We start from the raw sequence: 25,972 nt of genomic DNA on the forward strand, positions 1-25,972 counted from the left end.
CTTACCCACGCGGTCGTGAACGGGCGCGGCCATCTTGTTTCTCATTCATTGCTATGGTTCTGGGCATGCTTTCTCTATCCTCTCTCAATCTCTGCCATCCTTTGCTTGTTTGAAGTTTTTTTGATCTAATTTTACTTATTATCTATCCCTCTATTTTTCTAGCTCTATATTTTTGTGTTTTCTGCAGCTTTTAGTTACTTTTAAACTACTTTTTTAAACTCTTTTCTTTTCTTCTTCACTATTCTATTTCTTCTTTATCATTTAAGTTTATTTCTGCCCAGACCATGGTAAAGGGAGCCGGGAAGCACCCTGAGAAGGGGAAGGGTCCCGCACCCCGTGCCCGGCTCCCGTGCGGGCGTTTAAGGGGGGAGCAAGTGGTCCCGAGGGAGATCTTCAGCGCGGAGGAAGTGGCGGCACTGATCTTCCACGTCCAGCGCCGCCTCCCCAAGACGATCCTGGGAGGCGGCAAGATCGCGACCGGCTATGGCATCCGGGAGCGTCGCAAGCGGTGGGAGAAGGTGTGCCGGGCCATGTACAAGATCTCTGGGGTCCGGCGCACATATAACCAGGCCACCCACCGCTGGACCGATGTCATGGACCGGGAGCGGGACTTGCTGGACGCGCTCGGCGTAGAGGTCCCCCGGCTTGGTGAGTAGTAGTAGTAGTACATTTACTACTCTGTTTTATCCTGCTCTGTTATTTGCAAATCTTTGTTCTTTACCAAGAGCAATAATGCTGCCGATTACATTGAGGTAAATTATATTTCAAAATCTTCTATGCATTTCAGGTGCACTGCTCTCCTTCTCAGTAGCCTTGCTTGCTACTATGCTTCTTTGTTTTGTATGTTGTGTTCAGAAGCATTTCATTGGCCTGAGATATTATGTATGAGTGTACTGTAAAGAAAAGAACTGCGTAATGCTAGACAGTAAGGGTCATATTTTCAATTACCGGCGCATCCCTGCAAAGTAGCAGGGATGCGGCAGTAATTGTGTGCCATGCCACCACCACCCATTGGCCCAAAACGTCACAGAAGCCTTACGCATCTGTGCCGTAAAGGCAGCGCATTGCTGGAGTTGCGTGCCAACGATGGCGCAGCTCCAGCAATGCTCTGGGGTACCCTATCTCCCCAATGCTGCATCAAGCCGTACGTCGGCTTCAAGCGCGCAGGGTTTGAGTCATGCATCATTGTCCTAAAAGTGACTGATTGACATCTTGTAGATTTCCCTCAGCCACTTTTAGGATTCGTTCCTGCGCAGGTACGCCCTCCCTTGCGCCGGAACTTCCCCTGATGGCGCAGGGCTTTACAACGTGATGCATCGCCCATATGCCCATATGTGTTTTTTTTTTTAATATATACGCCGCACCAACACCATGGCGAGTCTTTTGTTTTGCCGCTGCGTCAGAAAAGGCACGCAACAATGGAGGAAAATCAGCCGCAACTTCCGCAAGGGACTTCTAAATCAGCCCCAACAGACTGAAGTCCAGTCCTTCCTTTAGACAGTCACATGGCTATAAGAAGAAATAGTGGCGGTGGTGGCGGGTGGATTGATAGTTTGAGTATTCACTGATCTGCAAGCAGGATGGACTTTGTCTGTCACGTGTTGCGCACTGCTGCCTGCAGTTCCAGGCCTAGGCAAACCTCTTTAGTAGTCTGTTTATTGAGTTACATAGGAACTTTCTAAGTCAACGTTCCGCAAATCAGGCAATACGAATAACGTAGTATACCACATGAGATAGATCCCGTGGAATAGTTGTCTATCTATTTGCTATTTTTCCAAAATATGTTGTTATTGTTCTTTTGAAATGTTTGATTTGGTTGAAAAATCTCATCCATGTTTTCTGGTTTTTCTTTCTTTCATGTTGTACATCAGCTCCCCCCAAGGGCAAGAGGACACAGGAGGAGGGTGCTGAGGATGCAGGCCAGGATCGGGCAGGCGAGGGCTCCTTTGCTGGCCCCAGTAAGTTTACATTTTAATAAACAGTACCTATTTTTTCCTAGCGTTCCTCATTCGATTTTTTCTAAATCGTCTTTGATCTTCTTGTAGACTGGATATAAATTCTTATCCTGCCTCGAATATGACTCCCTGTGGTATTACTAGACTATTCTTATTAGTCTGTCTGTGTAGCTAACTAAGATTGGACATTTGGCAATTCCATTGGACTCCCATTATATTCAGCAATACCTCTATGCACTGTCTCCTTACTGACTAGATAGTGTGGCAGAGTCATTCAGCTCCCGAAGTCACCGATTATAGATCCCCAATGATCTCTAGATTATCGTACGCAGGACAAGAGAGTAGTACGGAGTCACAGCACAGTCAAGAAGTGTCAGAGGCACTCATGCTTGCAAAAATTCCAAAACCTTTAGCTCATCCACTCTAGTCTAGAGGAACAAAAACCACAGAGTCTATTTAAGTTTAAAAGCTTTATTAAAAGTAAACACATTTATTAAAATCTACTTTGTCATAAAACTATTTAACTGTAAACGGAAAAGTGGTTAGTGCTGACGATTAATTGGACACATTTCTTGTGGTCGAGCCGAACTCTCACCTAGTTTGAACTTGATCCTGGTCGTGTTCTTAGGACTCAGGAGTCAAGCTTCTGTCTGTTAGGAGAAAAAGTGGTGCGTGTTAAAAATCAAAAGCAAGCATTCATCAGTTGTGCATAAAAGTGCAGCAAGACAACAGCCTTCCCTGGAAAATGGGACATTTTTACTATGGAGTAGACAGTCACAAGTTATTACATTGCATTCTGTTTTTTTAACATTTCTCCTAGACCAAATATTATATAGTAGTGAGTGGTGTATTCTAACATTCTTAAATGTACTTTGTAGGTGTAACATCTGGTGACGGGGCCAGCGCGGAGGTGGCTGTGTTGGACCAGGACTCGGAGGCCTCTGGGGAGGAGGCGGCGGTAGAAGAGCTGGCGGCCGTTCCTGTGGGGGATCAAACGGTGGTGGCGGAAACAGGTAAGCTATATATTCCTTACTTATTGAGATTGAAGACTGCATAGTGTGCTTTCTGCACGGGTGTATTACAATTACAAATCAACCAGGTAGTAGCCTCCTCGAAATGTACTTCGACTTAGCTGTGAAGTTTTTGGTGAGAAGAATCCCAATAAGTTCTTAGACGAACGTGATGGATGGGATGAACGAAAAGCGAAAGAAGGGTGTAAGTAAGTGGGACGCGAACTTGTATGATGGCTGGCAAAGAAGAACGATATGTGTTTGCTTGGACCCAGAGGTGGCTGGGAAGGAAAGAATATGGTATGGTGCATGGCTGGGTCAATGATGAAGCAAGGATGGGTGGAAGGACAGCAGCCTGGGTGGGTGAAACAGAAACTGTATGTGTGCGTATACTTTGACTGAATGGATGCCTGGAGCATGGTATTCTCTGACTCTTAGATAGCACATGTGTATCTAGAGAGAGTAGATGGTCGCCAGGTGAAGTAAGTGTTACCTTGAAGAGCATGTACCACCGCACCCGCACGTCCGTCCCAGTGCAGGGAAGGCAAGGAAAAGAAATTGTAAATGTGTCCAATACTACCATGAATAGTAGCAGTACTTTGTATTGCGTTTGCATTCACAGCATATATCTGGTTATTACGGTGGACACTCCGTACCTCTCTTAATAACTTTAGTTTACTTGTAGTACGTCATTCATGTGTGGGTGTATCACTGTTCACTCAATATTAAGCAAAGCACCTAAAGTCATCTCATCTGTCATTAAATACGTCCCATGTGAAGTGATAGATAATCAAATTAGTTAGCTTCTTCAGTTTCCTTTTCTAGTACTCATTTGCACTGTAGGGTGAAAGGTAAATTAATTAAGCAGTAGCCCTTGTAACAGAGTATTCTCAGTGCCACCCGTAATAGAAAAGTAATAGCTTCACCACCTGCATGTACTGGACCGGTACAGTAACGCAAGTCTGTCTCACTCATCATGGTGTGCAACTTTTTTTCTCGGGTGCAACTTCACTGTGCTGTGTCCATGTCATTCTGCCGGCTTGCATAAGATAACGTACCCATTTCCCTAAACAAGAGAGAAGAAGAAGAATAAGACTGGTGTACTGTCATAGTCGACTGTAATGGAAGTCCATAGTGGTCGTAGAATTAGTTCATTAAACTACCACTACTGTTAGAGCAAGGATGCAGAAGTGGGAGGTTACATAGATACTGTCCTCAATAGTTATGTACTGTGCTTTCAATTTGCTACTTGTACTCTGTGACCCAACTTTCGGCTCAATCACTTTGTGTTATTAATAAGGAGCATTGGTTACAGACTATGTCTTTCTTTCTTCATATAGTTGCTCCTTCCAAATCAACAACAAGGAGGGAGCAGGCTAGATTGGCCCGGCAACGGAGGCTGGAGGCCACAGTCGCCGAGTATCGGCGGCTGGTGGCCCTGGAGGAGGAGGAGGACACGCAGTCGAGCGGGGCAACATCCTCGACTGTGACCACTGCATCCTCCTCCGTGACTAAGCCAGCGGGACCGAGCCGGGCTAAGAAAGACGACCGCCACCGCCAAGCAACCGAAATACCAGCTGCCCCCCACAGGAGCTGCAAGGAACGCCAACGCCGCCTACGAGTCCGCATGTCCAACCTGGAGCAGGAGGTCCTGAGGTATAAGAACTTGGTTAAGGGCCTCCGCTCCGAGCTTGCCACCCTCCGCAAGGAGTATGATGCCCATGCCGCATCATGCACCAGCACCAGCACCCTCCAGTAGTGGAGTGTCCCTTGCCCTTTTTTTATAGACTTTTGGGGGGTGGGATTTGGGAGTTGGGATCGTTTTGGGACGTTTCAGAGACAATCGTTGGGGTTAGGGTGGGTGAGGGAGATTATTTTGTTAGGGCTAAATAAATATATTTTTCAACTTCATCTGACCATACCTGTTTTTTACTGCTTTTCAGTCTGGTGGGTGGGGGGCGGGGGTGTAACAGTAACTTTGTTTTCCTGAACAGTCGTAGGACTTTAGTAGTACAACCGTCAATCTCTTGTCTACTCCGAAATAATACTCCATTATACTACCTCCCACCAAACGCTTATCTTACCTGTAATTTGTGTTAGAAATTAGGGCTAGGCCCAGGGCTGGCTACAGGTGAAATGGGGATTAACGTTGTCAATCCTGGGCGGGTGACATTTCCTCATTGCGGTGGTACTAGTGGTGTGACACAGTGGCAGTTGCATGCCTATGGAAAAAAAGAAAACGAAACCTTGTTTGTCCTCCTTACTGTAGCATTACAACGGTTACGGTACGATCGAGAAAATAGCAGGTGACAGTACACTAGAACAGTGCCATAATGTAGCCTAACAAATGGTAAAGTATTTGCTTGCAAGTATAACTAGTACTTGCGTTGAATTTATTTGACATTGGCTACTACTACTAGAAGATATAGTACTGAAGCTGAGTAAGTCTAGAAGATATCCTCGTATTCCTTCACCAGCCTGTTGCTGCTATGACCTTATCCTCCCCAGCAAGTGTGTGGAATTATTGATGTCATTTTAGTCAGACATCAAGCAAAACAACACAGCCCGGGGGAAGAGGGTTAGGGTTTGTAAAATGGATGGGAATGGGGGTTTCTTTTTGGGTAGGTTTTGTTGAGAGAAGAAAAAAAAAGCAGAGCATGGACAAACAATAATTGAAGATACAGACAATCTTTGGTTACAAACTAAAGGTAAGCACATGCAGTCACACTCATAGAATAAAAGACAACAATGGATACTGTATCTGTATTGCGTATGTTGTTGGAGTTGTCCTGTTGAAATTGGTAAGTAAGTTGCATGCAGCAAACAATTCCTCTTATTGGCGGCACTCCTCCATTCCAGCTGACGCTTCGTCCATCAATGTGGTGACCACTGACAGAAGAGACACCCTGTCCACTGCCTGCCTGGCGGATGTTGACTGAAACCCGGCCTGTAATTATTGAACGGAAAACAGGAAGTGCTATTACAATACCACTGATAAATAAATAAAAGGTATGTACGCTGTGTGGTTCAAAAAGTGACACTTTGATTTCCCTAATAGACAGTACAATATTTTTGAAATTGCGTGCTCTGTCTGAGTCACCTTTTTAAGGATCAATAAGTATGGCCAAAATATTATAGCGGATCTTTCCCCTCAAGGTGGGTGTACTACTGTGTTTTAGAACAAAATTTGACCTTCCCAGCAATGCTCCCACCAAGACCCTTACTAAAGCCAGTCGCAAAAATGTAGAAGAACCCCAATCATATCTCCAAAAACGATGCCTAGCAGAAAAATGGTTACAAAACGTACTTTGAAAGTAACAGTAGGCCCAAATACAGACCGTGGATTGTATTCAAACCACTTGCAAGCAAGCAAAAGTATCCATAGCCAGCATCGCTCCAACAGTGCTCTACAACAACAGAACCGCGTTGCAATAGAACCCCCCTAAACACATGCAATCCTGCTGCTAGGGCTAACCCTAACGAACCCTAACTTACAAAAAGTGCCAAAACTGGTGTTTCCTTATGGATTTTGTCCAACAAACTTCTAGCCGGTATTAGACCTTCCCAGGAATGCCCCAGGCAAGACCCGCCAACCCACCCGCAAAAAAACACCCGACACAACACCCCCAAACAGCGAAAAAGCTAAATCTCATACTTACAATGTCTCTCGGCCTTCGGTCCAAACGCGGCGCTGTGCAGCTAGGTCGTCATCATCATCAATCATCATAACTCCTGTTTTCCACCACGGATTTCCTGAAAAGCAAATGCAATCAAGATTAGACTGTCGCAGCAGTGCTTCGACAGAGACCCCGGCCGCAACCCACCCACGAACAGCAGGAAGCCCCCCAAAACGCTACATTGAGCAAGATGTCTGAAGAAATGGCAAAAAAAAGGCTGTTCCTTATGGATTTTGTCCAAAACACTTCTATCCGGTATTAGACCTTCCCAGGAATGCCCCAGGCAAGACCCGCCAACCCACCCGCAAAAAACCACCCGACAACACCCCCAAACAGCGAAAAAGCTAAATCTCATACTTACAATATCCCTCGGCCTTCGTTCCAAATGCGGCGCTGTTCAGCTAGGTCATCATCATCAATCATCATAACTCCTGTTTTCCACCACGGATTTCCTGAAAAGCAAATGCAATCAAGATTAGACTGTCGCAGCAGTGCTTCGACAGACACCAAAAATTACACACATACCCCCGGAACCCCGCCAAAGAGCACCTCAAAGGCAAGCAAGTCAGCAAAAACGGCAAGAAATTTCCACCTCATATTTGGTCCAAAACACTTTTGTCCATTATTAGAGCTTCACAGCAATGGGCCCAAATCCGTCAACTCACCCGCAAAGAAGTACAACACCCCCACAAGTGCTGAGTCTTTCTTCATTGGGCGTAATCCAGCACTCTGCTTGGAGGGAAATCGCAGTCTGGAGGAGGAGGATAGAGGAGCATGTTCTTCAGAACTTGTGAACCTGAGGAATGTAGACTGCGGCACCTTCAAATCAATAAGCAAACAAGTGAAGACAGTTCTGATGATGGTCTTGTTTTTGGGATTAGGTGATTAAAGTTTGAATTAAATTAACTGTGCAAAACAAAGAAAGAGAGACACAAAGCACACAGGAATAAAAGTGAATAAGGACGAAAAAGAAAGTTCTTGATTGATTGTCTCATTTTCAGGGCTCGGTGTCAGGGAATAAGAACAAGATTTCGTCATCATACTCTGCGAATTCAGGCTGGATGAGGTCAGTGGCACCGAACAGAGAAAAAATCCCCTCATCTACGTTGCTGTCCTCCTCGTCTTCATGCGGCGTGCTTTCTCGTACTTTGTAATCTGGTGGTATGAGGTGCTGATTCATCTTGATCATTGTCAGCCGCTCCACATTTTTGGGCGAGAGGCGGCTCCGTTTGGGAGTTACAATGCCACCAGCAGCACTGAAAACACGTTCAGAAGACACACTTGCGAGTGGGCAAGACAAATAGTTTATAGCCAGGTTGAAGAGCTGTGGCCACAATTGTTTTTTGCCATGCCAATACTGCAATGGCTCATCATTAAGGAAGACCTCTGTTGAGTCATTCAGATAGTCCTGCACCATCGACTCAAGGTCATCAACTGTTCCTCCACTTTGCTTACTTTTTGCTGTGCCTGTGACATTTTTTCGAGAACCATACCCCATCAAACTTAGCCAATCCTCCTCCCCAGCCACTGTTAGTGTTGTCATTGTGTGTGGTGCAGATGATCCAGTTGCCGGTGTCTTTAACGGCTGAGAGGTCACTTGTGCCCCAGCCACAGGTGCAGAAGTGGATTCCTGTGACTGCGGATGGCCTGCTGATGCTGATGCTGATGTACTGGCTTCTCCTTCAATAACCTGCCGTTCTTTTTCAAACCTCTTGGCTGACCAGGCTAACCAATGTTTGTACTTTTGAACATCTGCATCAGCGAAAGGAAAGAATGCGTTGTCTGCCAGCGCCTTTTTGTAGCGTGGATCCAGAATAGTAGCACAAATGTAATGCTGATCTGAGTTGATGTTTTGAAGACGTTCATCACCACGTAGGCGATGTAATAATTTCTCAGACAAAATGAAATGGTTTTTTTTTTTCCATCTTTTTCAAACTCAGAAGAAACCGCCATCAGTTGGTGCTCCAGTATGCACAACAATGGGATAGCTTTTCCCAAATTACAGTCCTCCTGGCTGACTGCACGCGTGAAGAACTCAAAAGGACGAAGCATGTCTGTCAGGCTTTTAACTATGTCCCATTGCGCCTTACTCATCCGCAGGTCCTCCTTCTGAGATGTAGCCTCTGTCAAGAAATAGTGATCGAGTACCGTATACTGCTCATACAGACGCTCAAGCATGTAGAAGGTTGAGTTCCAACGTGTTGCCACCTCCTGGATGAGTGCTTTCACTGGCATTCTACGTTGAAGTAGCAGTCTCCGCAGATGCTTCCGGGCCTTAAAAGAATGGCTGAAATGGTTGCACATTTTGCGGCAGGTGGCCATTACCTCGAACGCTGGACTCTCTTTATCACTCAAGAATTTTTGAACTACCAGGTTGATACAGTGCGCCAAACACGGCACTCTAACATGGTCACCAATGAACATGGCCTTAACTACATTGGCGCCATTATCCGTGGAAACATAACCAATCTTGCGTTTTAGGGGGGATAGCATTGTCAAGACCTTTTTGTCAAACTCTTCCAAAAGGTTTTCTGCTGTGTGACTTTTCTCCAAGCCAAACATGGCTAGTGTTGCATGTTTCCGAGCAGCTTTGAAAAATTGGTCCGGGTCAACACCTGCGTTTAGCTTTGCTTTAACACCTGAAAAAGAGACCCAGTGTGCAGTGATGCACATGTAATCATCGCCTGGGCCACTGGTCCACATGTCTGTTGTCAGATGTATTGTGTGAACAGCACTCTTCTGCAAAGCTGCCCCAATCGCCTGCAGCACATCTTCATGTAGTGCTGGAACCGCAACTCTGGCAAAATAGAACCGGCTCGGAACCTTCCATTTAGGGCAGAGCGTTGCAACTAATTCAAGAAAACCTACCGCTTCTACAAAAGAAAAAGGTAGAAGGTCCACAGCTAGCATTTTAGCCAGCTTAGTGTTATACAGACGCGTCAGTGGGTGGTTGCGTTCATATGGCACGTCTGAAGTAAGCATTGTTCTAATGTTGCCCTGGACCAAGCATTTACGGGCTGATAATGACTTCGTTGACCCAATTTTGCTCGCTGGTGAACTTTTGTGCGTTGGTGTCTCACTCGCTCCAACACTCTTAGTGTGCCTCACATTGGGTGTGCTGCTGACAGGGGTACTGGGTGTAAGGGACGTGTTTGACACGTCTTCTTCCTGCTCGTCATCATCAGATGAAACATCAACGTTTCCTTGATTTTGGCCTTTCTTGATCGCATCTAGGTGCGCAAACCATTTGACAGCGTGCTTTCTCTCAAGATGACCACTCTGGCCGCCGGTACCATAGTTGGTACCTGACTTACCACGACTAACTGCAAGCTTACAAAGGGTACAAATGGCAAACTTTGGATTTTTGGGACAAACAGTAAAGAAGTCCCAAACTGGGGACTTGAAGTGTCTGTGGGACCTGGAGGAGGCGGCGATACTGGTGGTGGTGGTCATGAAGCTAATGCCAGATGAAGTGGAGGATCTGGATTGCCCAACTTTTGTACGTTTTCCACTTTCACCGCCACTAATTAAGGTCGAGGTTGACGGAGGTCTCTTCTTGCCAGAAAGAAATATGGAAGCGGGACGAGTTGGTGTACTACTTAACTCCAATGATTGTGGTGTTTCCACTGCCTCCTCATCGACAACATCATCATCATCATCATCACGCGCAGCAGCTCTTCGGGCTAGGGTCAAAATGTCTGTTTGCTGCATGCCCGCTGGGGCTGCAGTGACCTTTATGATGACTGGGTCGTCGTTGGCAGAGTCTTCATCAGCAGCAGTATCCGCCACTTCTTGTTGAGCCTCATCACACTCCATAACTCTGAGACTTTGGACGAGCTTCCTTTTACGCTTAACTACCTTTGTTGGATCATGGTGTGCCTCACTCTCAGACGGCTGTGGTGCTGGTTCCCAAGTTTGATCCGTATCATCAGAAGGAGGTGTGCTTGAAGAGGATGTAGACACCACCCTTGATCTCTTCCTTGCTAGGGGTGTGGAAGACAATGAAGGATCATCAGGAGGAGTGGCTTCCTCAAATGATACCTCGCCTTGATTGTCGATTTCCTGATGTGCCCCTACTTCGGGAGGAACAACTATTGTGGGCACTTGTTGTGACCCTCCATGCACCTCTGCTTGCGCATCTCCTTGCGCTGCCTCTCCTTCCACATGTACTTGGGCTTGTACTTGCACATGTGATTGTTGTTGCGGCTGTGGTTGTTCAACACTCGTCAGATGAGCTACAACAACCTGTGTTGATTGAGGGACATTGCTGCTGCTTTCTTGCGATGAGCCAACATCACTGGTCGATGGTGATTCAAGAACTATACTGGCTGCCTCTGCAGCACTCAAGGGCTTGGACATAAGTTGGCGTGGTGGTGGTGGTGGCACTGAGCCCAATGGAGCGGGGGTGCTGCTGCCAGCTTGGTCCCCAGCAGATCCCGCTGCTGCTGCTGCAGGCATACTTTTTTTTTTACTCCCAAAAAAAGGGGCGGGCGGCACACCAGTCTCCTTGGTAACTTGCTTCTTCTGCTCCTTACTGGCACCTTTCTTGCTAGAGGAGCTACGGGTTACTTTTTTTGGGGCCATCCTCTTCAGAGCAGGTCAGCAGGCAGCAGTTGCACGAGTTGCAGAGGGTTCTGTGTCCAGACGTGACGTCGCGTGACGTTATGCTGCACACACCGCTGCAGGACTTCTTCCTGGCACTGGTGGTTCTCTTGAGTCTTCTTGTGCACCTAAAAGCAATGGAAGACAGAGGAACATCAGTTCAGTTATACACCCCAAAAAATCGACAAAACACAGAAAAATTAGCACAATCCCATGCCATCCTTGATGTTTACATTGAAGACACCCCACAGAAAGACTACGGACATGCAAGTATGCAACACTCACTACCCCTGGGCATAAGGGATGAAAAGTAGGCAAAATAAGTGCAGGCCTCAGACACTGCCTCTCCTCAAAATGGCCCCCTTACACCCCAAGCACATGTTGCCTGTACCAGCCAGCACTCAAGATGGCCACCACCACCACCCACATGGCCAGTCCACATCAACAGTACACCCCCAAAAAACAGAAAAACAGCCAGAAATCACCACAATCCAATGCCATCCATGATGTTTACATCAAAGAGAGTGAGACCACACCACAGGCACACTCAGTCCATGCACCACCACCACCCCTGGGCAAGCAAAAGGCCACACCAGCAGCCCCCCAAAAACGACAAAAAACAATAAAATAAGCACAATCCCAGCCCATCCATGGCCTCAATTATGTTTAAATTCAAGAAGACACCCCACAGAAAGACTAGGCCCATGCAACACTCACCACCCCTGGGCACAGGGCCACACCAGCAGGCCCAAAAAAACGACAAAAAACAATAAAATCTGCACAATCCCAGCCCATCCATGGCCTCAATGGTGTTTAAATTCAAGAAGACACCCCTCAGAAACACTAGGCCCATGCAACACTCACTACCCCTGGGCATAAGGGATGAAAAGTAGGCAAAATAAGTGCAGGCCTCAGACACTGCCTCTCCTCAAAATGGCCCCCTTACACCCCAAGCACATGTTGCCTGTACCAGCCAGCACTCAAGATGGCCACCACCACCACCCACATGGCCAGTCCACATCAACAGTACACCCCCAAAAAACAGAAAAACAGCCAGAAATCACCACAATCCAATGCCATCCATGATGTTTACATCAAAGAGAGTGAGACCACACCACAGGCACACTCAGTCCATGCACCACCACCACCCCTGGGCAAGCAAAAGGCCACACCAGCAGCCCCCCAAAAACAACAAAAAACAATAAAATAAGCACAATCCCAGCCCATCCATGGCCTCAATTATGTTTAAATTCAAGAAGACACCCCACAGAAAGACTAGGCCCATGCAACACTCACCACCCCTGGGCAAAGGGCCACACCAGCAGGCCCAAAAAAACGACAAAAAACAATAAAATCTGCACAATCCCAGCCCATCCATGGCCTCAATGGTGTTTAAATTCAAGAAGACACCCCTCAGAAACACTAGGCCCATGCAACACTCACTACCCCTGGGCATAAGGGATGAAAAGTAGGCAAAATAAGTGCAGGCCTCAGACACTGCCTCTCCTCAAAATGGCCCCCTTACACCCCAAGCACATGTTGCCTGTACCAGCCAGCACTCAAGATGGCCACCACCACCACCCACATGGCCAGTCCACATCAACAGTACACCCCCAAAAAACAGAAAAACAGCCAGAAATCACCACAATCCAATGCCATCCATGATGTTTACATCAAAGAGAGTGAGACCACACCACAGGCACACTCAGTCCATGCACCACCACCACCCCTGGGCAAGCAAAAGGCCACACCAGCAGCCCCCCAAAAACGACAAAAAACAATAAAATAAGCACAATCCCAGCCCATCCATGGCCTCAATTATGTTTAAATTCAAGAAGACACCCCACAGAAAGACTAGGCCCATGCAACACTCACCACCCCTGGGCAAAGGGCCACACCAGCAGGCCCAAAAAAACGACAAAAAACAATAAAATCTGCACAATCCCAGCCCATCCATGGCCTCAATGGTGTTTAAATTCAACAAAACAGTTGTATCATGCACCCATAACCAACCCTGGTCCTACTGGATACTGTGGCTACCCACAATATAATTTATTTAATTTTCTGAAAAAGTTCAAAAATTGTACTTGCAGCAACTGTAATGCCCCAAACAAACTTACTTGTGAACGTTGATTTCTAATCCAAAAGTGATCCAAAGACAGTCAAAAAGGCCTCAAATCCAAATATCCAGCAGCACCCACAAAAAGTAATCCTTCCAGCTCCAGATCCAAATGAAAGTGACCAGGAGATGGACAAAGCACTGGGAGGAGCCTGCTGGACAGGAACAGGAAGTTGGAGACTGTGGGGCACTTCCTTACTCCCCCCCCAAAATGGACTCCTTGCAAAAAAAAAGGCCATGCAAATGTCAACCTGAGGAGTGATTCTGATAAAAATCATAATTTTCTGAAGGTTTATCCTGTTTGCTGGTGATTTTCTTGTGCGAAATTGCAAAATCTCTATTTCGCAAGTGCGAGATTGTTCCTTTCCGCCGCAACTACGTGTTCGCAATTGCGAACTCTCGCGAGGTGTGCTGTGCAAGGTGGCAAGCCGCGAGTACGTATTCGCGGGCGACAAACTCCCGCGGGAACACGCAGCAAGATCTAAAATGGCGCGTCACTCGCAAAGAAAAACAACTCGGCAAACGCTAAAATGACGGAAAGTGAACGCCGTGCACCACGCCGCGCGCCGCAACCAAGCAAAAAATCCGCCGCGAGCGGATTCACGGATTTTCGACAAATTCGCGAGCGTTCGCGGATTGCGAATTTGCCGAAAATCCGAAAAATCCGCGAGCGGAGCGGATTTTACGCCCATGCTTAGTCGGGTCCACAATCGATGGAGGCACCGAAGAAGACTTCAATGCCGATCCTCTACACTCTGCCGCCGAAGGTGGCACCGAAGGCCTTTGCACCTCGGTCGGTGCCAAAAGACTCGGGAGGTTCGGAGCATTCACTGCTAAGTGGACGTTCTGGTCGACAACATGCAAAAAGGCCAGCACAAGACATTCCTGACCTTGTGGAACCTATACATCCACAACCTAGGAGGAGTCCGACACCTTCACCCAATGCCTCAGAGGGAGATGAAGGTGAACAGGATGAGGAGTACAACTTCCCTGATAACAATGACCCTGATGAGCAACAGGACTCATGGGTGGACGCTGGTGACCAGGGGGACCAACAGGTGGTACATGACCCACAGGTTTATGGTGTAAGAACAACTCCAACTGAAGACTCGGCGGCATTTAATGCCTTGATTGAAAGGGCGGCTGCAAACCATAAGGTGGACATGCATGCCGACCCTGTGGAAGATGACTTTTTGTTTGACACTTTCTCGGCAGCAGAGAAGACTGTGAAAACGGTCCCAATGCTTAAAGGGGTTCTAAAGCATGCCACGGACATCTTCAAGGAACCCGCAAGAGCACGGGTGGTGAACCCGAGAATAGAAAAAAAATACAGACCGGCACCTGGGGACCCGGCATATATACGGGGCCAGCTGCCTCTGGACTCTTTGGTGGTCTCCAATGCCCGCAAGAGGGCGAACTCGCAGACGACGGGTGGAGCTCCTCCCCTAGACAAAGAGTCAAAAGTGCTGGAGGCATCGGGGAAAAGGGTGGCTGCACAGGCAGCCAATATCTGGCGCATATCTAACACACAGACCCTGTTAGCACGATATGATAGGGCGCATTACGACACCCTAGAGCAACTCCTACAACACCTTCCAGACGAAGGCAGCTGAGATGTTGATACAGGAGGGCAAGCTTATTTCCAACGCTGCAATCAAATGTGCGCTTGATGTGGCAGATACGGCGGCTAGAGCGGTCAACACCAGTGTGATGTTGAGACGCCAAGCATGGCTAAGCAACTCAGGGTTCAAGCCTGACATACAGACAACTATCCTCAACCAGCCCGTTAATCCAGACAGACTGTTTGGCCCAGACGTTGACATCACCCTCGAGAAGATCAAGAAAGACAATGAGACAGCTAAATCCATGGGGGCACTTCAGTCTCAGCAATTCAGAGGGAGCACTTTTCGTCGCTCAAGTACACGTGGTGTTAACAGAGGACACTTGGCACAGCAGACGCAATTCACTAGAGGTGGCGCACAATCCTCGTACCCCAAATAGGGTAGAGGGGGTGACAGAGGAAACAGTGCCAAGGGCAGAGGCAGGGGCAACAACGGTTCCCGTTCCTCTGCTGCCAACAAACAGTGACTCTCTGTCACTGCCCCCCGACCATCCAACACCTGTCGGGGGGAGACTCCAGCAGTTCCTGCCAGTCTGGACGTCCATCACCACAGACAGGTGGGTAAGGAAACTTATCCAGTTTGGTTATTGTCTAGAGTTAACGTCCACTCCACCCAATATACCCCCAAGACAACGTCCTATGTCAGCAGAGCACTTGCACTTATTGCAGCAAGAGGTTCTTGTGATGCTGCAAAAAGGCGCAATAGAGCTCGTACCAGTGGAAGAGGAGGGAACAGGGGTTTATTCCCTCTACTTCCTCATCCCAAAAAAGGACGGTTCACTCAGACCCATTCTGGATCTACGCCCCCTCAACCTGTACATCCTCTCGGAACATTTTCATATGCTGACCCTGCAGCAGATTCTTCCATTGTTAAACCAAGGGGACTTTCTAGCAACCTTGGACCTCAAGGATGCTTATTTTCACATACCACTCCACCCATCCCACAGAAAGTACCTCAGGTTCACCATACACAACAGGCATTACCAGTTCAAGGTTCTACCCTTCGGAGTGACCACTGCCCCCAGAGTGTTCACAAAGTGTCTGGCGACAGTTGCGGCGCACCTCAGGAGACAGAACATACATGTCTACCCTTACCTAGACGACTGGCTCGTTCAAGCAAAGTCGGAACAGCAGTGCGCCGCAGACATGTCCCACACCATTCACCTCCCTTACAGTCTGGGGTTCTCACTGAACTACCCAAAGTCGCACCTTCAGCCGGCCCATGTGCGGCAGTATCTGGGCGCGACAATAAATACCCTGACTGCTATGGCTCAGCCAAACCCGGTGAGGATCGACAACATTCAGTCGCTCATCCAGAGGTTCAGACCGCAACACTCACTACCTGCGAGAGTGTTCATGCAGTTGATAGGCATGATGGCCTCCTGCATCTTCATAGTCCCGCACGCAAGGTTGCATATGCGTCCGCTCCAAGAATGCTTGGCGAATCAGTGGACACAGGCTCAAGGACAACTGACAGACCTAGTGTTGGTGACCGGTCGGGCATACAACTCTCTGCATTGGTGGACTCCACACAACCTTTGCAAGGGCCGACCGTTCCAAGAGCCTGTGCCGCAAGTCATCATGACGACGGACGCCTCTCTCCAGGGATGGGGAGCTCATGTGCTCCACTACACGGTGCAGAGACTGTGGTCGACGCAGCAACAGAAGATGCACATCAACTACCTGGAACTGATGGCAACCTTCATGGCGCTCAAATCCTTCAAAGTACATCTGTGCAACAAGGTCGTGTTGATCCGGACGGACAACATGACAGCCATGTACTACATCCAGAAGCAGGGGGGTACGCACTCTCCACAGCTGTCTCATCTGGCTCAGAGCATGTGGAAGTGGGCCATTCAGAGGAACATCTTCCTCATGGCGGAAAACCTCCCGGGCAAGGACAACCAGATGGCGGATCTGCTCAGCAGGTACAGCCATCAAATGCACGAGTGGGAGATACATCCATCAGTACTCCGCCCGTACTTCCAGCAGTGGGGTCATCCAGAGATAGACCTGTTTGCCACAAGAGAAAACGCAAAATGCCAAAGCTTTGCCGCCAGGTTCCCTCACCCACAATCGCAAGGCAATGCGATATGGATGAACTGGTCAGGCAGATTTGCGTACGCTTTTCCCCCAGCGCCTCTCATTCCGCTGGTGGCAAGAAAGCTAAAGCAACACTCGATGACGCTCATCCTGGTTGCTCCAACGTGGGCACGCCAACCATGGTACACCACGTTTCTAGAACTTTCCGTGGTACCGCATCAAAGGTTGCATCTCACACCCAGGCTCTTGACGCAGAACCATGGCGACATTCAGCATCCAGATCCGCAACAGCTCAATCTGGCGATCTGGCTCCTGAGGTCTTAGAGTTTGGCTACCTCAACCTGCCTCCTGAATGCATGGACATTATCAGGGAAGCAAGGAAGCCCACTACCAGAGCTTGCTATGCTGCAAAATAGAAGCGTTTTGTCATTTACTGTACAGAACATCGCATTAACCCGCTCGATGCATCAATTCCTAACATCATCTGCTATTTGTTACATCTTTACAAATGCAATCTAGCTTACGCTTCCATTCAGATACACTTATCCGCCATAGCGGCTTATCTCCAAAACAGGCAGCATCTCTCTGTTTTCAGGGTGCCTGCCATTAAAGCCTTCCTAGAGGGACTGAAACGAGTCATTCCTCCCAGAAAACCACCAGCTCCTGTGTGGAATCTCAATGTGGTTCTCACTAGGCTGATGGGCCCACCCTTTGAGCCTCTACATTCCTGTGAGATTCAATTCTTAACATGGAAAGTGGCTTTTCTCATTGCTATTACATCTCTCAGGCGTGTTAGTGAGCTGCAGGCGCTCACAATACAAGAGCCATTTATACAAATTCATTCAAACAGGGTAGTGCTCCGCACTAACCCCAAGTTCCTTCCGAAGGTGGTGTCACAGTTTCATGTCAATCAGACTATTGAACTGCCCGCATTCTTTCAAAACCCACAGACAGTAGCGGAGAGAATGCTCCATACACTGGACGTAAAAAGAGCATTAATGTACTACATTGACAGAACACAACCCTTTAGAAAGACACAGCAACTTTTTGTTGCCTTCTCAGCCCAGCACAGAGGCAACCCTATTTCCAAAGCAGAGATAGCCAGGTGGATCGTTAAATGTATTCAGATTTGTTATCAAAAAGCTAAACGTACTTTGACGATCCCCCCAAGAGCACAGTCCACACGCAAGTTGGGAGCCTCCATGGCTTTCCTGGGAAACATTCCTTTGGAAGACATTTGTAGAGCAGCCACTTGGTCTACACCACACACGTTTACCAAACATTACTGTGTAGATGTGCACTCCAAACAGCAGGCCGCTGTAGGACAGGCTGTTCTCAAAACTCTTTTTCAGACTTCTGCAGCTGGCACGGGCAACCGCCGTTAATGGAGGGACTGCTATGTATTCTATGCAATAGATATGAATTTAGCAGCCCACATGCCTCGAACTGAATATGCTACTTACCAGTATGCATCTGTTCTTGGCATGTAGTGCTGCTAACATTCATTTTGTTTTGAGCACAGTCCTTTTTTCACTTTTATCACACCTATTCGTCACACGTTTTATTGAGGTTACGCGCTACAGAGCGTTTGCTGTAACCGGCGCTGCACCTTCGGCATCTTCGATTAACACGGTGAGTTTTCCACCATCGTAGTGTCACTTTATTTATTTTTAGCAGTCCGCTGCTTTTAAAGCATTACACTTACTCTAGCAATTTTTGCAGAATACTAATCGGAACTTGAGCCATCGCACTTCGGTGCCTCGGTGTTCTTGTAAAACTCTCGTCTTTCAAGACATACGCGGTACATTTACGAGACTGCCCCAGACTCGGGTAAGCGTTTGTTGCACTGCACACGGTTAGTTTTTTATAGGTTTTTTTGCTAAACATGCTTATCACTGTATGCTATTTATTTACAGTTCACATCTTTCTTACATCCGGTCGTTTTCTTCACGTTTCGATGATACTCCTCCAGGAGTTGTGGTATGGTATTGAGTTTTTACACACGCTTATTGGTTGTGTGTACACAGATTGGTGTTGGTTGTCTGGTGATCTTCTGCACATGCAATCATGTTTTTCAATTGTGCACATGTTAGTTCCCCTAGGTTTATCTCTGTTCCAGCTATACTATGACTACTGCTTACGTTGCACTTCCCCTATTTTCCTCTTTGAATTCGCCTAACTGTATTATATTTGCTGGTTTATCACGAATTGTATTAATGTTTACAGATTTCACTGACGAAGGGCTTTGTTGTGTTATCCTGAAATGCATTGGGATTTTTAATCAATCAATTATTTCATGCTGACGTTAAGCACACCACTCTGATTTTGGGAACTGCTACATCAGTTTTTTCAAGAATAAAACGATTTCTGCTATCAATGTTTTGAAGACTGGAAAATTATCTTCTCTTTGTTTCATTTTCATGAAATTTATTGTGAACTATTAAAGAATTTGTTAAATAGTTATCAAATTGTTTCACTTTGATGTGTTTATATTTCTGTACACTTGTTTTAAGTGACACCCTGGTAGTGCACTGGGCACTCCCAGATAGAATTCTGGGATTTCTCCCTTTCTACTTTTAGAAAGTAGGCATTTTCTTGCTCTAGACATGTGGTGCCTGCAGCCTATCATTTGGTCACATTACCGGGTGCAGTTGACAGTTGGGATTTGTGTATTCCTCCAAGACAGCCACACACAAAGGTGAGTTTAGGTGTGACTGGATGGCCCATCACTGGCAGGATGGGAGGGGGAAGCTGGACCCAGCCCCACTTACACTTGAATCGGATGTGTCCTGTCTCAACTCAAAGGGTTGCAAATCCCCTGTAGTTAGTCAGGACCAGGAAGGCAGGGCACCTGTGCATCAATTTGAAGGCATCCTCTAGAAGCTTCTCCCCACCTCAAAGGCACAACTGGGTATAAATACTGGACCTCAGATACCACAACTTCAGTACACTTCTGGACCTGGTAATACTTTGCCAGGAAGAAGAACCGCTGTGCTGCTGAAATGACTGTGAATCTGCTGGACTGCTGCTCTGAGGGACTGCTGCCCTGGTGTGCTGATCTGCTGCCGGCTGCCCTCTTGCCTGGGTGAGAAGGACTGGACCTGCATCTTTTGAGTCCAGAACCCAAAGTGACTTGAAGGGCTAGTTGGCTGGCCTACTGATCTGAACCATCAGGGACACAACAGGCTTCCAACAACCTTGCATCTGCACCTTTGACTCTGCCATCTGTGAGTCTACCCTGCCAAGTGGTTCCACCCCTGGTCTTGGACCCTTGGAAGTAGGCTTAAGTTGCTCTGAAAACCTCTGAGGATCCAGCCGAACCAACATATCTCTTTTGCTATGCATCACAAATCCTAGGAGAACCGAGGCATCACCACTGCTCCGTGGATTGAACGCTTTGCAAAGATCCGCATCACCACAACAGCCCCATCGGAAACACCACTGTCCAACACATCCTCATTGCGGGCCCTTGCATCCCTCCTTGATGTCAGACTTGATGATACCAGACTTTGAATAACCTATTTTTGCTATTTTTTGTGCTTCAACCTCCTTTCAGTAAGTGGCAGAAATGGATATGAAACAAATGATGGATCCTAGAAAGCTATACATTTCAGAAAAGAAGAAACGATTCTGAATTCAGAAAGGGGTCATTTGTGTAGCTCCTTCAAGGTTTTCCTAAAGAAAATAACAGATGAAATTAAAAAATATTGAAATTGAGTTAAATAAACAGCCATTTGTGCCTACATTTTCACCTGTAACTTCTTCTAACTATCCTATATTTTTTTAAGTAATATACCGTTACATCCACAGGACTCTCCTGGTTGTGGCGATATATCGGGCTAGTAGTTTCACCAAGAGCCCGAGGTATCCAGTGCCAATAACTGAGCTGCACCTTGCAATGGTTTTTCACTGTGTACCGGGTATACAACAATTCATTTGGTAAAACATAAAGAATGAAAAAAAGGTATAAAGGAAACCTATGTATTTACGAAATGGGAACAAGATATAGAGTTTAGAAGTAGTGGTTATTTGCACATCTCAAAATTGGTGGGTAGCCATACTAGCATGTGAATTAGGAGGCATTCATCAAAATGTCTTCATTTTTTACACACTGTCTTACATTTGGAAGGCAGAAATGCATAGAAAGACAACCAGTAATAACACGTGTTCTATTATTCTGTGTTCCCTTAAGTCACTTGATAAAAATGGTACCTCACTTGTGTGGGTAGGCCAAGTGCCCGTTAAAGGAAATGGCCCAAAACGCAACGTGGGCACATCACATTTTCCCTGTGAAAACTGACCCTTTTTTTGCAATATGTCTAGCTGTGGATTTTGAACCCTAGCTCAGCTGGCACCTAAGGAAACCTAGCAAACCTATATATTTGTGAAAAGTAGATACCCAGGGCAATCCAGGATGGTGTGGCTTGTGTGACTCGCACCAGGTTCTGTTATCGAGAATCCTTTGCAAACCTCACTCTTGGTAAAGAAAAACACAATTATCCTCACATTACTGTGATGGAAAGTTCTGGAATCTGCATGGATCCACAACATTCTACCCACCCAGTATGCCCCAAAGTCTCCCGATGAAAATGGTACCTCACTTGTGTGGGTAGGCCTAGTGCCCACAGCAGGGAAGGGCCCAAAACATATTGTGGGGACATCAAAATTATCTATCAAAGGCCAACCTGGTTTTGCAAGGGGGTCACACCTGTGTTTTTGGTCCCGGTAGCCATGGATGGTAGTCAGCATGTAGACATCTCTCCTGTCTGCAAACTTCACAGCTAGAAGTTCCTCACTATTTAATGCACTGCACTGTCCCCACTCACGCTTTTGTCAAACAAGTTCTTTTGGGAAACCTTTACAGTTAGAGTGGATTGTGCCGCAAGCAACAGTGTCCACTTTGGCCAATTCCCTGAACAACTGCACACCAGTATCGAAGTTATCTACATATAAATTGTGACCTTTGTTAAAAACTCCTCTACAAAGTTCCCACACTATTGCACTCTCACTCTGAAAGTGGTCAGACAATGAGGGGTCAATCCTGGAATCCCTACTGGTGTATCCCCTGAAATTAGAGACATATCTAGTCCTACTGTCACACAGCATGTACATCTTAATTCCATAACGTGCCCTCTTGCTAGGGATGTACTGCCTAAAAATCAAGCATTCCTTGAACAAGACCAAAAGACTCATCCACAGCTATTTCTTTCCCTGGAGCATAGATCCCAGAAAATCGATCTACAAAGTGATCAGTGGCAGGCGGATTCTTAAAAAGATGGTCACAATCAGGGTGGCAACTCTAAACCATTATTGGCAAAATGCAGCATCCGAAGCAGAGGTAAATACTGATCATGACTCATGATTGATGGAAATATAGCAGTTGCCAACAAGGGACTAGTAGACCAATGTGAAGACATTGATGGCTTCCTTATCAAGCTCATCAAAAAAGTTAAACCCAAGAACTTTCACAACTCTTCCAGATTTGTGGGAGTCCACAAGTGATGATGTATGTAGAAGATCTCCTATTTTTTGATAGGAGATACCTTTGTTGGTATATTTTGTGTAAGCGAGTGCAGTCAGTTAATGATGAAAGCTTTGTATTTGCTGTTTATTACATATTGCACCGGCAGCAATACATGCATTTGCTTCAACTGAGTTCCATTCTTCACACAGATGCAAGCATGATTTGTTATTTGTGCTTCATACTCTGCAAGTGAAAAATAATAAATAACAGCAGAATATTTGGTAACGGACAGGTTTCATGAGCAGCAAATCTTATAAAGACATGTAGAAAAGGCAGTGAAGGTTTGATTTGTGCAAAGGCTATAGCGTAGCAAGGATGCCATGGTCCCTAATGCAAGCAAGGAAAATGGCCAGCTCCTCCCAGGTTTGGGAGTGAATAAACCATTTCTTATTAGGCTCTCTTCGGCCCCTAAAATGTCTGAGCTGTGTTGCCGCTGCACCTGTGGAACAATTGAAAACTATGCCCCTGAGCAAAGACAAGTTTGTATATCAATCAAGCACAGTATTTACATGTCAGTTTATGTGCATGTAAACTTACCTGTTTTTTGGTCGATCGCTTATTTAAGCAAATTAAATTTAGCTAGTGATTACACTTTAAGCCGGAACAAGCACAGACCGTGTACTGTGAACATTGCTGACCTGACTGCTCTTCACTGAATGTGTAGCCTGTAGTAGTGGAAATCGGCCATCTGTATGGAACTACAGCTATGAGAAATGAGAACTAGCAGAAATTTTGAGAGCCAATGAACAGCATCTTTCATTTAAAGGGATTCAGCTTAAAATTCACACTGGTTCCCAGTGATTTAAACATGTAAAGGGTCGCTTTCTAGTGTTTCTGAAGGCAAGGGTGTTTGTAGAGCAGTGTTCAGCAGGACCTCATGTGACTTGCAGCTCTTCCTTCCTTATTGTCAATGATTGCAAGGGCTGCTGCCCAAATAAAATAGCAAATTGCCAAATAATAAAACAAAAATTCACTTACCTGCTTCTCTCACTGCCACTCTGTCTGCCGGATGCATCAGTGCTTCTTTCTTCCAAAAGACCTTGGGCCAGCACAGGCTCCCAGACTCCCTACCCAATCCAGACTCTGCTCTCATGCTGTGAGAGCATCGCCTGAATTGGTCTGAGCGGCTAGTTAGGTGCTCATGAAGGGAATGGGAGACTGCATCATTTCTCCATCCTGCTATACAAAAGAGCTGGGTGGAGAACTTCTAAGTGTGCGTGTCTGTTTGGCTGGCCTAAGACGCTCGGCCAAACTGACATGCGCACTTACAAGTGCCCTCCACTCCTTTTCCCAGTCACTGGCTAGCATCGAGAGGATTGTCAGGCCCCGCCCTTGACTCTGCAGTGTCGGCTACCGGTGATAAATAAAATGATAATAAAATTGTTTTATTATTTATTTCTTTTTCATTCTCAGGCATTCAATGCTTCTCCGCCATTGCAGAGGAGCCACCGCTGTCTGATTCACTATTCTCACTCCAACCTGAGCACAATAGGGAAAGTGTTGTACTTTGTAGGGGAAAATTCAATATTCCCAATCCAAAACTGAACAACAGTAGGGAATGTGTTGAACATAGGAGGGGGTCATACTATTCTCATTCTAACTTAAGCAACATAAGGGAATGTGTTGGACTTCGGAGAGGTCAGATTTACTATTTGCGCTGCAACGTAAGCAACAGTAGGGAAAGGTTTAGACTTTGATTTTGCATTCCCACTCTTAAATTTAAAACAAATATAAGCAATGATAAGAAATAAACATAAAATATATTTCCACACCTATTTTGAAAAAATATATACTTTTAGCATTGTTATTTATATAAAAGTTAAAATGTAAGAATATAAATAAAACAATATTCAAAAGCATTTACCAATGACAAACATTAAATTATATTATAGATAAAACACTTCCCATCCTGCTACTAAAAAAAACAACATCCACAAAAACAATCATAATATAAGAAAAAAGTTACAGTACTCGAATAAAAGAATATATATATTTTGAAATTATTAATTATATAAATATACGAAAAAATTGTACAAATAATTAATATAAACATTATTTCAAACAATAGTTTACATAGCCAAGATTCTAATTAACCCATTTACAGTTAACAGTTAAAACAATAATTTGCCTATTTTGAAAAAAATCTCCAGTAGATAATTTATAAATAAAATTATTTGCATAGTTAAAAATCAAAATAACTTATTAAAAGGTATAAATTAAACTATTCATAGAAACAATTATAGAATATATATTGAAAACGACTTCCCACCCTACACCCTACAAACCCAGTCACCTGCCAATGAATAAATACATTCAAATACAATAGAAAATTAAATATATTACTACAGTAAAAATAAAATAATCTATACCATAAATAATTTCACATGATGAACATTGTAATAATACGACATGTAATACAAACATAGCAAAATAATTAAAAAATGATATTATATAAAAATTTATTTAAGAAAAATGTAAACACTATAACAATATTATTGCCTGTGATATTCTGTACTATGCTATTCTTGAAATCTCTATATTTTATTCACTATATTTTTGTCAAACTATATTTTTGCAACTATATTGATCTTGTCACCATTTATATAACCTGTCCTACTAATTATTTAACAACTTCTCAACTCATAAAATTACATAAACTGAATGAGTTATAGATTAATGCATTGCATTCTGTGTGCTATTAGGTACACGTTGTCAATAGAACTTCCAAGTGAAATTACATAGAGAATGCACATTATAGGATTACATTTGATATGACTGATTTCAACCAGTAGTGAATACATATGTGAATTATCCAGCAAGATGTTTCTTGTGGGCAAGCTAAAGTCATGTCATTTATATTTACATTTACTAAAAACTAGAACAATAGAAATGAAACACAGCAATGATAACAATACATATTTTAGAAATACACATTTTATCAGATCTAGCTCCATATTCTTTACGAGTCCCTTCACGGTTTAATCCTCAGCACAAACCCAATCACTGGACTAGAGAAGAACCCTTTATGTGGGCAGGGTCCTGAGGTTATTCGAAAATGTCAGGAAGAAAAAGGATTCAGAACAAATCAAAATGTAATGTTTGTTGTATTGTAGTGACTCTACCTTTATACGTCACAGATATCCGCCTCACTATCTTTTCGTTTCTTCTTTATTCTAGATTTGAGCAAGCTTTTGTTAAGAGCATGATTTATAATTTGGTGACATCTGAAGATAGTTATATTTGGATAGCTCTTCAAGACGAAAATAGCACAGGAGAATACAGATGGAAAACAAATAAAGGGAGTCCTACAGCTGTAAGATATACAAACTGGAACAAATATCAGCCAAGTGAGTAAATAATGAAGCGTTCCAGTTCTGTTGTTTTGCTTGTTGCTGGTTTTGGAAAAAGTCATGTGTTTATT

General features: G+C 45.3%; 1 protein-coding gene across 1 annotated transcript in view; it reads left to right on the forward strand.

The window, feature by feature from the left end:
* Positions 1–25,972, forward strand: part of PLA2R1 (phospholipase A2 receptor 1) — a 974,624-nt gene that overhangs the window by 564,506 nt on the left and 384,146 nt on the right. The window contains exon 11 of the mRNA XM_078681678.1: positions 25,729–25,898. Coding sequence (XP_078537804.1) covers positions 25,729–25,898 — 170 coding nt within the window. The remainder of the gene's footprint in view (positions 1–25,728; positions 25,899–25,972) is intronic.

The sequence above is a fragment of the Lissotriton helveticus genome, chromosome 3_1 (assembly GCF_964261635.1).
Source record: "Lissotriton helveticus chromosome 3_1, aLisHel1.1, whole genome shotgun sequence".
Taxonomy (NCBI): Eukaryota; Metazoa; Chordata; class Amphibia; order Caudata; family Salamandridae; genus Lissotriton; species Lissotriton helveticus.